The sequence below is a fragment of the Capricornis sumatraensis genome, chromosome 9 (genome assembly GCF_032405125.1).
Source record: "Capricornis sumatraensis isolate serow.1 chromosome 9, serow.2, whole genome shotgun sequence".
NCBI lineage: Eukaryota > Metazoa > Chordata > Mammalia > Artiodactyla > Bovidae > Capricornis > Capricornis sumatraensis.
The window spans coordinates 94,179,864-94,195,075 of NC_091077.1; the positions used below are offsets into that span (position 1 = coordinate 94,179,864).

Here is a 15,212-nt window from a genome sequence, read left to right on the forward strand (position 1 = left end):
CTTTCTTCCTCTGAGGGCCCGTCTTCTCTCCTTCACACTCTGGAGGCAAAGGGCGCCTCAGCTCATCCTCACCCCAAAAGCTGAAACTTGTCTTAGTAGGCCGCAACCCTCACCCCTCCAGAGCGCATCACTGCACAGGAAAAGCAGGGAACAGGACAAGGCAGGCTGGAAATACTCTTCGGGAGAAGGTGTTCGAGGCGCCTCACGGGACCCGCGTCCCGCATGAGGCGGTCCAGACAGACAGACAGACAGACGCCCCAAAAGGAACCGCCCGGTTCAGCTTCAGTGACAGACGGGCTGCCACCTCACCGTCTCCCGATCTCGCCTGACACTTTGCCAGGCTCGCCCGGCGCCAAACTGGCAGCCCCCGGCACCCTATCCTTTCTCGCTCTAGGTAACAACTCCACAGGCCGACAGGCTTCAACTTCTGCAAAAAGCGACAGCAACCAAAAACAAACCAAAAAAAAACCCACCTGGGGAAGGAGATGCTCTACTACAAAACGCCCAAGCTCAAGGCACAGCGCATGCGCATTTCACCCCCCAGGCATCGATCACGTGACTGGAAGTGGCCGGGGGAGGTTTAGTTCGCTCGGTATTTGATTAAAAGGTCTTAACGCGAGTTGCGAGAGCGCTCCTCCTGTGCGCATGCGCCCGCCTCGAGCCCCATGGGAGTTGTAGTTCTGTAGGTGAAAGCAATCCCCGCCCTCCTCTTCTCCCGAGGAACTTCCTAGAGGGAGGGGGAGGGGGGTTCAGCGCCCGGAGGCCAGGCTCCCAGTAAGCAGAGATGCTGCTGCTGTGGGTGTCGGTGGTTGCAGCCTCGGCGCTGGCAGCACCAGCTCCCGGGGCAATTGGGCAGAGGCGGGGAGCAGTTCAGGCTTGGCCCGATGCTCCTAACGTGGTGCTAGTCGTGAGTGATTCCTTCGTAAGTATGGAAAGGCAGGGGAGGGGGCGACCTGCTGCACAGCCGCGGTTGGCCCAGCCCTTCCCCTGCTTGCAGGCTTCGGGGAGCAGAATCTGAGACTTTTAAGCACGTTTTGTCCTGATGCAAAGCAAGAAATGCATTTTACCTTGACGCCCCGTACAGACCTACGTGCACCACATAGATATGCATGTAACATACATAAAAACAAACTTTAGTAAATGCACTCCGATTCGCATCTTAACAATTTTTTTTTTCTTTGCTGGCCCATTAAATTACTAACAAACTTTCAGTCCATATCCCCGCTTGATTCACTTCTGGGGAAAAATAACATTCTGCATCAACGTAAAAGCCTGTTAGCTTTCCAGCGATCAACGTACTTTTATTACCCAGTTGTCTGATAATCCTGTTAGTGCTGATTTATATTCATTAGTTGACATAATTTGACCATTCGCCCATATTCCGGATAAACTGTATGCCTGTATGTGTTGTTGTTGTTGTTGTTTAATCCCAGACTTAAACATTTTTTGTAACTTTCCCAAACCATCAACTAAAAAGAATACAAATATTAACATTATCTGATATTTTTCGTATTATCCATGATATTAAAACTACTGCTTGGACAAATGTTTGCTTACTAACTATAATATTAGTTTATTATGACAGGGTGTCACTGTGGTCAGATAGATTGTTGGTGTTACGTATGTCTGGCAGCAAAGAGCATTTTTAATCATTACGTTGTATTGCCTTCCTCATAAAATAACCCAGGATGATTAAAGTTACATAATCTGGATATACCCCTAGAATTTATTGAGATTATTACTTAAAGTAATCTTTATGATTATCTAAATTTAGGATCCTAACAGGCAATCTTGGAGAGTAACAAGAATGAGTTTATTATCAGTGCCCTTGAGAGTAAAGGGAAAGGAAGGAAGCAGGATCGTGCAAAAAGAGAACTGACTGTTGCCACTGTCCCAGTGGAGGCCTCAGCTGATCTTGGGTGTAGTTCTCAAACCAGTATAATGCTTCAGAACTGTTTCCAGTTTGGGGGAGGAGACCAGGCCTTTCATGTTGAATGGCCATTATTTGTGGAATGCACCCAGAATGGGGCACCGTTTGGAGCAAGACAAACTACCGTCAGCAGAGGCAATCTTTCACTCTAAAGGGAATCTGCGTGTTATGTCACAATATCCTAGAAACTTCCGAAGATGACTGAAATATTTGGGGTTTGTTTGTTTTTAGTATAGTATAAGCACATAGATTTTTCTGTATGTGTGTATGTAAATTTTGATGCAGATTAATATCTCTTATGAATATAGAAGAAAAGGTCCTGAAAATACTAGCAAGTCAAATTCAGATATATATAGAAAGGGTTATATAACGTGACTAAATGTGATTTATCCCTAAATGTAAGGTGGGTTTAATGTCTGAAACTAGTCAATGTGATAGACCATGTTAATTGAATAAAGGACAAAAAACAGGTGATCATTTCAATAGATGCAGAAAGAGCATCTGACAGAATTCAATAACCCTTCATGATAAAAGCACTCAACCAAGTAGAAATAGAATTTTTTCAACCTGATTAAGAACATCTGCAGAAAATCCACAGTTAATGTTATAGTTAACTATAAAAGACTGAATGTTTTCTCCCAAAGACCAAGAACAAGACAAAGCTGTCTGTTCTTACTGTGTTTATTCAGCAGTTAAGCTGGCAGTTTTCTAAGAAGGGAGTTAGACGAGAAAATGAAATAGAAGTCATCTAGATTGGAAAGGAAAAATGTCTCTATTTGCAGATAACATAACCTTGTATAAAGAAAATCCTAGGGAATCTACTGCAAAATGTTTAGAACTAATAAGTTAGTCTACATGGCTGTAGGATGTAAGATCAATATATAAAAATCAATTGTATTTTTATACCCTTGATTGATGAACAAACTAAAAATTAAGAAAATAATTCTATTTAAAATAGTATCCAAAATATAAAATACTTAGGATTAAATATAACCGAAGAAGTTCAATTCTTATACTGAACTATAAGAAAAACTAAAATATTGTTGAAAGAAATTAATGAACATCTAGATAAACATCTTATGTTTATGAAATTGATTTAATATTGTTAATATAGTAATAATCATCAAATTTGTCTACAAATTCTATGCAAGGTCTTCAGAAATCACTATGACATTTTTGCAGAAACAGAAAAAAGCCATCCTGAAATTCATATGGAAATTCAAGGGACCCAGAATACCCAAGGCAGTCTTGTAAAAGAACAACAAAATTGGAGGACTTAAACTTTCTAACTTCAAAACTTACCTTCACTTCAAAACTATAGCAATCAAGATAGTGTGTCACCAGTATAAAGATAGACATATAAATCAATGGAATAGAATTGAAAGTAGAGAAATAAACTCTCAAACTCTCATTTGATTTTTCAGTAAAGATGCAAAGACCATTTAATGGGGAAAGAATAGTGTTTTCAACAGATAATGCTGGGAATACTGATTATCCACATGCAAAATATCTCACTCCATTTTTAAAAAGTAGCTCAAAGTGAACTGATGAATTGGACATAAAAGCTAAAACTATTAAATCCTTAGAAAAAAACATGGGGGCAAATAAATCTGTGACTTTGGATTAGGTAGTTTACATGCATGCTAAGTCGCTTCAGTCATGTCTGACTCTTTGCAACCCCATGGACTGTAGCCTGCCAGGCTTCTCTGTCCATGGGATTCTCCAGGCAGTGGGTTGCCATTTCCTGCTCCAGGGATATTCCTGACTCAGGGATCGAACCCGAGTCTCTTATGTCTCCTGCATTGGCAGGCCAGTTCTTTACCACACACACCACCTGGCAAGCCCTTAGGTAGTTTAAAAGTGGGCCAAAGATCTGAACAGGCAGTTCTCCAAAGAAGATATGCAAATAGTCAATAAAGATATGAAAAGATACTCAATATTGTTAATCATTACGGAAATGCAAATCAAAACCACAATGAGACACCAGTTCACACCCACAAAGATGACTATAATTAGAGACACACTAGAGCCAGGAGAATATGAGAGAAATGCAACCTTCATGTGCTGCTGGTGGGAAGGTAAAATGGTGCAGCCACTTTTGAAAACGATCTAGCAATTCCAAAAATGTTAAACATGAGTTTAACATTGATCCAGCAATTCCACTTCAAGGTATATACCCAAAAGAAATAAAAAACATATGTCCACACAAAAACTTGTACATAAATATTAATACTTCCAAAAAGTGAAAACAAATATATATCAGGTGATAAATGGGCAAATAAAATTTAGTAATATTTTTCAACAATAATAAAGAAATGCAGTATTGATACATGCTGCAAAGTGGATGAACTTAAAGTCATTACGCTAAGTGAAAGAAGCTGCTCAGAAGGGATGACATACTGTATGATTCCACTTGTCCAAAGAAATCAAATCTACAGAGACAGAAATTAGAGACAGACCAACAATTACCTAGATTCGGGAGAACAGGAGGGATTAGCGGGTGACAGTTAAGGAATGCTAGGTTTCTTTTGGACATGATGAGAATGTTCTAAAATCAATTGTGATGATGCTTACACAATTCTCTAAATATACTAAAAAACCACTGAATTGTATAAATTAAATGGGTTAGTTGTATGATGTGTGAATTATATCTTAATAAACCCATTTTTTAAAAGAGAAAATAAATACTTCAGCCTGACTCTTAAAGGTGTAAAGGCGTAAGCATCCTCTCTGCCTCCCTCCTTCACCCCTGCACCTGTGCTGTTTGCAGTTTTCATGAGGTTTTGGGAGTGCTATACACAGGACTGTGTAGCAGTGTCTAGTGAGGCTCTCATTCAGTCTGATGAACAGATCTGAAAAGAATGCTCTAAACAGTCTTGCTTGATAATAAATCTGACAGTTAAGATTACTATTATATTCTTTCATTAGCTTGATGTCTTGAAATCTAAACTTCACTGGTTTTCCCTTGCCCAGAATAAGGAGTTGTATACCAAGTCAAGAATATTCATTGGAAGGACTGATGCTGAAGCTGAAGCTCCAATACTTTGTCCACCCGATGCAAAGAACTGACTCATTGGAAAAGACCCTGATGCTGGAAAAGATTGAAGGTGGAAGAAGGGGATGACAGAGGATGAGATGGTTGGATGGCATCACTGACTAGATGGACATGAGTTTGAGCAAGCTCCAGAAGTTGGTGATGGACAGGGAAGCCTGGTGTGCTGCAGTCCATGGGGTCGCAAAGAGTCAGATACGACTGAGCAACTGAACTGAACTGGACCAAGTCATGGCTCTAGACGGAGCAATCCAAATCACAATTATATCTACCAAAAAGCTTATCCATCCCAAGGGGAGAAATGCCTGCCTCCCAGGAGAGTCAAGAATAATAGCAGAATTCAAAAACTAAGGCAAAAGGCAATTGGTATCATTTCTGGCACTTTTATGCAGAAAGCCAATTCAGTTCAATTCAGATCAGTCACTCAGTTGTGTCCTACTCTTTGTGACCCCATGGACTGCAGTGCACCAGGCTTCCCAGTCCATCACCAACTCCCGGAGCTTGCTCAAACTCATGTCCATCAAGTCGGTGATGCCATCCAGCCATCTCATCCTCTGTTATCCCCTTCTCCTCCTGCCTTCAGTCTTTCCAAGCATCAGGGTCAGTTCTTCTCATCAGGTGGCCAAAGTACTGAAGTTTCGGCTTCAGCATCAGTCTTTCCAATGAAAATTCAGGACTGATTTCCTTTAGAATGGACTGGTTGGATCTCCCTACAGTCCAAGGGACTCTCAAGAGTCTTCTCCAACACCACAGTTCAAAAGTATCAATTCTTTGGTGCTCAGAAAGCCAGTTAGTGGGTCTCTTTTTCTTTTTTAAATGCCCAGTTTTAGGGTACTCTATTTGTTTAAACAGTAGGAATGGCCTTAGGAAAACTAAAATGGGCTATTATTAAATTATAAAAGTTGTTCTGAAAACCACTCTGTAAGATTTTCTCTCTCCCAACTAAAATGTGCTAGAACTGTACTTAGAGCTATGGCTGGCTGTTCCTTGTGGACTACAGTACCACGCTATGGGAAACTTACTCTCTCTGTGGTTTTCATCAGCTAACCATGTTAAGATCCATTTCAGTTCAGATTGAATTACTGTGTGAACCACCTCCCATCGATACCATGAGCAATGGTACCACTTTAGCCTCTTTTTTAAAGTATTTGCTAGTGTGTAAAAACTACATGAAGTTAAAAAGCCAAAACTTCTAGAAATGTTCAATATTTTCTCTGATAATATAGTTTTGATCTTCATTTAAAGTATTAGTATGCTTTTGACATTGAGAATATGTGTAGCATAATTTAAATATTTTCTCAGAACCTAGTCTAGTCAAATATAAATCATTCCATTGATGCACATAATCCAGGTTTATTAAGTTTTACAAAAATGCAATGTCGAATTTTGAACATATTGAATTTGTCTTTTGTAAATTATACAGCTCTGAATTAAAGACTTGTTTCATTTCACTCACTGAATATTTATTGAGTGCCTTTATATCATAGGCAGTCATCTTTACACGGGCCACCTTTTTTACATATTCTGTGCTAGAAACTTACCGAAGTGAGGTAGTTATCCCCTCCTCCATCGGCCATCTTTGCTATTCTGCTCTTTAAAGATACCTGCTTTCTAGCCTGCTTTCCATGAAATGAGTCAAGAAATTGCTAACATGAATGACAGACACACTGCTGTATCCATTCAGTGGTCATTACACCCGTCTGAAACTAGCCTGCAGGACTTGGAGTCCAAGCCTCACTGTCAGAATTATATGGCATCCCAGTGCTTCTGCTACAAGACCTCCTGCTCCACCCCTCCGAAAGGATGAGCCTGGATGGCTGGGCTGTCTAGAATCCAGCCAGTGGCCACAAATGGTTATCATCCCCCATGTCCGAAAGATTGGAGGAATGAGACCTGTAGGCATTTGGGTTTTATCAAGATAAGTTTCCGAGAGTTTGAATTTATGGATTTAGTGAAATTCTTACAAGGGTAGAGTGTGCACTTTTGTCTTGGGCTCCCTTGCTCATCATTCAGGAAATCAGGAGTTGCTTGCTTAGTATTCAGTGATTACTTCTGCTAGAAGTGGTATTTATTTCAACATATAAGCATGCTCTAACTTTCCCCATCTTTTAAAAAAAACCTGACCTTAATCCCACATTTCTCCTGTATCTAACCCTCTATTAGCTAACAGCCATCCCTTTTTTTTTTGTTTTGTTTTTCTTTGCAAAAAAACTACTTAGAAGTGGTTTCTTCACCTGCCATCTCACCTCCCATTCGCTCTTCCCTTTCTGTTTTAGGTGTCCATTCTTACACCTCCATTGGAAATGCTCCTGTCAGCGTCACCAGCCACCAATTCCAATGTGCATTTTCTGACCTTGTTTACACACCCTCTCAAACACAGCTATTCCCTCTCTCTTGACACACTGTCCTCTCAGCTTTCATGAGACTCAGTCTCCTGATATCTTCCTCCCTCACTAGTCATTCTCTCAGTTTCCCCCTCTGCCTTCTCTTCCTACCTGGGACTCCTCAGGGCTTCTTTCTTTCCTCTTTTCTCTCTCCCCCTAAAAGATTTCACTGTCTCACAGTTTTCAATGCCATGAATATATTAAACCCTTGTTTCACCAGGAAAGACTTCTCTGAGCTCCAGATTCCTATCTGTACCCTAATTTATATCTCCATTTGGAAATCTCAGACATCTCAAAGATGTAGGTATGTCCTGTATTTTGGATTCGCTCACTTTTAAACTGTATTTTATTTACACAACTACATTGAAAACATACAATAGATATAACTCCAGAACTGAAACATTCCTTTTTCTCTCTCGTTTGCTCTTTACCAAGAAGAGTTCTTCAATTCCCAATTCAATTCCAAAATAGGTATCTCCAACCTAAACATCTCTCCAGTCTTCCGGCTCATTTCTCCAGCTGCCTAGGTGTTATCTCCACTTAAGTCCTGCAGGCGTCTCTACTTTATTTAAATGGGTGACCCTCCTCACTCTTTAGCTCTCACTTACCGAGAAGGCTTCCCTGTTCACTCTTATCAAGGTTTCCTTTGTTATTCTGTATCTTTAGATTTTTTTCAAGGCCATGTCACAGTAATGGTATTGTAGTTATTCTTGGTTTATTCTTGGTTTCCCTGATGCTGGAAAAGATTGAAGGCAGGAGGAGAAGGGGACAACAGAGGATGAGATGGTTGGATGGCATCACTGACTCAATGGACATGAGTTTGGGTAAACTCCAGGAGTTGGTGATGGACAGGGAAGCCTGGCGTGCTGCAGTCCATGGGGTCGCAAAGAGTCGGACTCAACTGAGTGACGGAACTAAACTGATGTTTTTTGCCTCTCCCACTAGACTATAAGCTTCGTGAGGCCAGGGACTCTCTTTTTATTCACCATTGTATCTCCGGATCTTTCATAGTGCCTGGCACATACTCAACAAACATTGGTTCAGTCAGTCCATCCAACTTTCCATTAATTTCTTTCATTTATTTTCTGTATTCAAATGGATCCAAGTCTCACACAACATGAATCTGCACTATTATGAGCCAGAGAATGATAACACTTTCTCTACTTGTTTTCATTATTTGAAGGTTCTTAGGATCATGTTGAAGTTTTTTGCTACTTGTGAATTTTTTTTAATATTTATTTATTTGGCTATACTGGGTCTTAGTTGCACCAGGCAAACTCTTAGTTGTGGCATGTGGGATCTAGTTCCCAGCACAGGCATCAAACCTGGGCCCTCTGCATTGGGAGTATGGAGTCTTAGCCTCTGGACCACCAGGGAAGTCCCAACTACTTGTGAATTTTATGGTTAAAATTAAAGGAAATTATTTTCTTCTTTTGTGATATAATCAATGCTTCATAAACAAATTTCTTTATTCCAGGATGGAAGGCTAACATTTTATCCAGGAAGTCAGGTAGTGAAACTTCCTTTTATCAACTTTATGAAAGCACATGGCACTTCCTTTCTAAATGCCTACACAAACTCTCCAATCTGCTGTCCGTCGCGTGCAGGTACGAACATGCTTGATTTTACTGGAAGTAACCCCACCCTGAAAATGTGTTCACACTTTAAAAGATTATACTCCAAAATAGGATAGTAAATCATATTTGGCATGTAATAAAAAATTTTGAATATATGTGAGGTGTGTTTTAGGATACGTAATGGGTATTGGGGGTTTCCCTCGTGTCTCAGCGGTAAAGAATCAGCCTTCTAATGCAGAAAATGTGAGTTTGACCCCTGGCTTGGGAAGATATCCTGGTGAAGGAAAAGGCAGCCCCTCCGGTATTCTTGCCTGGGAAATCACATGGACAGAGGAGCATGCAACTCCATGGGGTTGCAAAGAGTCAGGCGTGAGTTAGTGACTAAACAACAACATTGGGTATTGGGCTTTTTTAAGAGTAGAAATTTTATCACCTAAAATGGTGTTTAGTTCAAGTATTATTGTTTCGTTTCCTTATGACTGGTGACTAAGAATCTCAACTCTCCAGGCAAATTTGGAAATGCCTATATTTCCTAGAGGAGTTCCATTTAAATTTTTCAGTAAGAGATAAGTAGTTGGGAGGGAACTGTAAAGTATACTAAGGAACTGAACTGAAGGAGTGTTAGTCACTCAGTCGTGTCTGACTCTGTGACCACATGGACTGTAGCCTACCAGTTTCCTCTGTCCTTGGGATTCTCCAGACCAGAGTCCTGGAGTAGGTTGCCATTCCCTTTTCCAGGGGATCTTCCCAACCTGGGGATCGAAGCCAGGTCTCCTGTATTGCAGGCAGATTCTTTAGCATCTGAGCTACAAAGTAGTAAAACTTCTCAGGTATACCTGGAATTTTCTGTATTATTGCAGATTAGATATTTTTTCCTTCAGTCTCAATTCACTTCTATCCCAAATCTGTTTACTTTTATTATAGTAATTTAGGACATAGGCAGTTTTAATAGGAAAATATCAGTGATATTAAGTCATGACTAACTGAAAAATAGAGGAAATTGACATTTTTATAAAGTCTGTTCTCTGATAGAGTTGTCTTTCTCTTCCACTTTATGATGCTTTGCACTGGAACTCATAAATAGCACCCAATGGTTTTCGTTTGTCCGTTAAGTTCCTGACATCATATTCTTTGTGATGTGAGCCACACGTTTTTATTTTGTGACTACATTTTCAGCACTACCAACTATATAATCACTGATGATTAAAAGAAACCTAAAGTATATTATAAATGATGTTTCCATGATGAAGGACCAGGTGTATTACAAACACTTTTGTTCATTTTTTGTTCTTTATTGAGCAAGTGGAATGAGAAATGTACTAGGGTGAGGTGAGGACTGGGTTCTGGTCCTCAATGGACCATGTCAGGAGCATCCCTCAGTGTCCTAATCACAGAATGCTGTATCCGCTGTGTCCCTCGCAGGCTTGTTCTTAGCATCAAGTGAGATAATGGATTTTAAAAGTGCTCAAGGAACTCTAAAGATTTCAGAAATGTGATGCTTTTCCTGGAAGAAGTATATTTTGAACAGTTTGAGCAAAGAGAAGGGAATAATCGTAATAAAAACTCACATTATTTATTGCATTCTTACTGTGTGCCTGGCCATATTCTAATTGCCTTGCGTGTCTTAATTTATATAATTATCCACATTGTCACAAAGTGGAAATTGTTGTTATAAACATTTTGCAGATGAAAACTAAAGTACTGGAAGGTTATATAACTTATCAAAGGTCTAGCAGTGTTGGGATTCAATGCCAGGTGATTCTCTATTCCACTTCTCATAAAGAAAGCATTTTGTAAAAAAAATAATAATAATAATAAAAATTAAAAAATTAAAAAAAAATAAAAAAAGAAAGCATTTTGTTAGACGAGAAAAGGATTCAACCCTACTACATGTGTACACAGAAAAAGGAAAAGGTTTTTTTTTTTCCTGCTTTACTGAGAAATAATTGACATAAAGCACTGTGTTAGTTTAAGGTATACACCATATTCTAGAGAGAGTAAGAACATTTTCACGAGCTGAATCAGTCAGATTAGGTTTATGTGCACCGTGCAACACTTCTAGCAATATACAGCCATAATGCTTCCTCCCACAAAACCAGCAACAATGAGGCAAAGCTAAGCTCCAAACACTGGGGCCTTACTAACGCTTGAGTCCCCAGGACCAAGGTCAATGACTGGGACATAGCTGCAGAGCCAGTGATTTTTAAAAAAGAACAAACTAAGCCCTAAGTTAGTAGAAGAAAGAAAACAAACAAAGATCAAAGTGGAAATAAATGAAGTAGAGACTAAAAGCACAACAGAAAAAATAATAAAACTAAGTTCTTTTTTTTTTTTAATAAAATGGACAAATCCTTAGCTATACTTTCCAAAAAAAAGAAAGGACTCAGAAATTAAAGAGGAGACATTACGACTGATACCACAGCAAGGTGTTTATAGCTATGACCTTCCCTCTTAGAAATGCTTTCTGCTGCATGCCATTTGTGTTGCTATGCTGTATTTCCATTTTCATTTGTCTTGAAATAGTTTTTTCTCTTTTCTTCTTTGGCCTATTGGTTGTTTAGGAGCATGTTGCTTAATCTCCACATATTTGTGAGTTTTCCAGTTTTCTTCTTGTAATTGATTCTAGTTTCATATCATTGTGGTCAGAAAAGATGCTTGATTGATTTTTAAATTTCTTAAATTCTTGAGAATTTAAGTCTTGGTAAATTTAATTACTAAATCTTGTTGTATGACCTAACATATGATATTCCTGGAGAATATTTCATTTGCACTTGAAAAGAATGTACTTTCTGTGTGTTTGGATGGAATGTTCTGAAAAGGTTAAGTCCATCTGTTCTAACAGGTAGTCCAGTGTTTCCTTTTTGATTTTCTGTCTGAAAGATCTATTTGCTGTTGAAAGTGGAGTATTGAAGTCCCCTAGTATTTCTCCCTTTACTCCTGTTAATATTTGGGAAAAGATTTATTGACTGAACAATCATAGCTGTAGAAAATAAGAGAGAAGACAACTAAAAATTACACTTAAAAAGTACACTTAACTTTTTTGTGGCAAGCTGGTAACAAGACAAGAAACAAGGAAAATCCTTGGGAATTTTGGGGAAATGAGATCTGTACTTCATTTGACCAGTGTGGAAAGTTGACCAATACATACATAGTGATTATTTTTATGATTGAAAGAAACTCAAGTAAGATAGGCTTTATATTTCATTCCATCTATTTGCCTTAAACAACCTGACCTGTAAGCCTTAGAAATTCACCTGTAAAGTGGAAATAGGAACTCATTTCAGTTTTCCCCTTAATAAAACAAGGTAACAATCAAAAATGTTAGGTAAAACCCCTAATGCAGGTTTATCTAATTGCAGAGCCTGAGCTCTAAACTAATAATCTCTTTTCTCTCTTGGTATAATTGTCTCAGTCATTAAAATAAATTGTTAAGCCTTGTTTACACTGATCCCATTTTTTTTTTTCCACCAGCCATGTGGAGTGGGCTCTTCACTCACTTAACAGAATCTTGGAATAACTTTAAGGGCTTAGATCCAAATTACACGACATGGATGGATGTCATGGAGAAGCATGGCTACAGAACACAAAAATTTGGAAAACTGGACTACACTTCAGGACATCACTCCATCAGGTAAAAAATAAAATCAAAGTGATTCTCTGGCGGAGAACGAATATGTATGCATATGACTGATAGCCTTTGCCGTCCACCTTAAACTATCTTTACATTGCTGATCAGCTATACGTCAATCTAAAATAAACAGTTTTTAAAAATGGTTTTCATAGACAGCCCACTACTGTTAATACATACATACAGTCCCTTTTTGACTTCTTTTATTTCTCTACAAAGCTGAAAGTAAATCTCTTAATCTCTGCTGCTGCTACTGCTGCTAAGTCGCTTCAGTCGTGTCCGACTCTGTGCGACCCCAGAGATGGCAGCCCACCAGGCTCCCCCGTCCCTGGGATTCTCTTGTGTTAATTTGGCTAAACCTTTAGCTTTCTTTAACCTTCTTAAAATATTGAAATTACTTATATGCTAGTAATTTTGTTTTCCTTAAACATTAAAGGTCTCTAAAATTGTGTAGTCCATGAGTTATTTTGATTTATATATACAATGGCTGCTTTATTTACTTTAAAATTTGTTTCATAGACTATAATCTTCTTGTTACTTGCTTTTGTCGGTTCTCTCCAACTTTAGTTTTCCACTGTAATTTGTTTCTTTCATTTTACTCAGTCCTCAAAATTAGGCAACCAAGCATAGGGGGTAAGAGTAGAAATCTAGAATCAGATTGCCTACTTTTGAATCCTAGTTTCTTGGTTTACTACTAACCAGCAGTATAATCTTAGGGCTATTATTTAAGCTTAACTTCTTTAAATTTAAGTAATTTTTAAAATAAAATTTAAATATTAAATAATGTTATTTAAATTTCTTTGTTGTAAATACTAAATGAAATAGTATGTGCTCATTTTGTGGAGTTTTACCAGTTTCTCTTTAAAATCCTTCTACTTTTTAGAAAGTAAGGTTAATCCAAAGTCACATACACCCATTCATATTATCCTATTTGAAATGGTTGTTTTGTTTTTCTTGTTTTCCTCAGTCAGTCCAATAATGAAAAAGAATCTAAGATTGAATGCCATGTACTCCGCATCACTATCGCTCTCTGTGTGAGATGGTTAAACTCTGATCTAAATGTTGTTCCTCAGTGGGATAATCATTCTCGGAGCGCACAGACCCTGTTCCTCCTTGTACTGCTTTATTCCCACTGCCACCATAGTGCCTGTACATTGTAGGTACACAGTAAATGCTTTGGTTAATGAATAAGTGAATGGAATAAAAAGTTATAGCTTATTATTTGATAAACAATGATATTCTATTTTACCTAGGGTTAAAATCAATAAAAGGAAAAGAGCCACTTAAACATTGATAGTTGGGAAATCAAAGATGGTTTTCAGTGTAATAATTGCTTATAGCATATTTTCATTTACTGATCCTCTCACCAGAGCTTCAGTTCAGTTCAGTTCAGTCGCTCAGTCGTGTCCAACTCTGCGACCCCATGAATCGCAGCACACCAGGCCTCCCTGTCTATCACCAACTCCTGGAGTTCACTCAAACTCATGTCCATCGAGTCAGTGATGCCATCAGCCATCTCATCCTCTGTAGTCCCCTTCTCCTCCTGCCTCCAATCCCTCCCAGCAGCAGAGTCTTTTCCAATGAGTCAACTCTTCGCATGAAGTGGCCAAAGTACTGGAGTTTCAGCTTTAGCATCAGTCCTTCCAAAGAAATCCCAGGGCTGATCTCCTTCAGAATGGACTGGTTGGATCTCCTTGCAGTCCAAGGGACTCTCAAGAGTCTTCTCCAACACCACAGTTCAAAAGCATCAATTCTTTGGCACTCAGCTTTCTTCACAGTCCAACTCTCACATCCATACGTGACCACTGGAAAAACCATAGCCTTGACTAGACGGACCTTTGTTGGCAAAGTAATGTGTCTGCTTTTTAATATGCTATCTAGGTTCAGTTGAGTTCAGTTCAGTTGCTCAGTCATGTCCGACTCTGCGACCCTTAGGAAACTTAAATAAACTGTCAAAACTGTTTGCATTCCTGCTGTGTGTGCCCACATACGGCACTTGACTGGCACATAGGCCAATGTTGCTGTGACTGGCATGTCTGCATGAGTTGCAGCACAGCATCTTTCAGATTTTTCTGTGCAAGTTTAAAGACGGATTTCGGGGGGGGAAGGTCTCTTATGTTGATGTTTGGTAGAAAGCAACACAGTACTGTGAAACAATTATGCTTCAGTTAAAAATAAATTAAAAAAAAAAGGTCTCTCACTACTCAACATCATAAATAGGTGCATTCAGTGTTTTCTGATAGACTGACTCTCAAAACTAGTTTTTATAACATTGTGCTACCTTTACCACTAAGGGTTAAGATCCACTTAACAGTAGTATTTCAGTTTTTTTAGAATCAACAAAATCAAAGAAAATGTTAATTTGGAAGTGTATAGAATTAGAAGGTCTTGAGTAATTGATTTTTATAGATATTTTAAAAACTAGATTTCTAAGATCAGCACATTAAAGAAGGTAAACATTAAGTAACATTCCTTAAAATACTAAGACTAAGATGATCCTTACTAAAGTTACAAGGGTAAAATTATGTATGGAACACCCATTCAGAAAATACCTATTAACCCACCTACAGAGTCCCAGATGCTATTTTTAAGTGATGGGAATACTGTAGTGATCAAAACACAAAAATCTGTAACCTCATGG

At 38.8% G+C, this 15,212-nt stretch overlaps 1 protein-coding gene across 1 annotated transcript in view; it reads left to right on the forward strand.

Moving 5' to 3' along the window:
- The first annotated feature begins 784 nt into the window (after positions 1-784).
- ARSK (arylsulfatase family member K) overlaps positions 785-15,212 on the forward strand; it is a 54,644-nt gene continuing 40,216 nt past the window's right edge. Inside the window, exons 1-3 of the mRNA XM_068981239.1 lie at positions 785-922; positions 8,844-8,973; positions 12,415-12,574. Coding sequence (XP_068837340.1) covers positions 785-922; positions 8,844-8,973; positions 12,415-12,574 — 428 coding nt within the window. The remainder of the gene's footprint in view (positions 923-8,843; positions 8,974-12,414; positions 12,575-15,212) is intronic.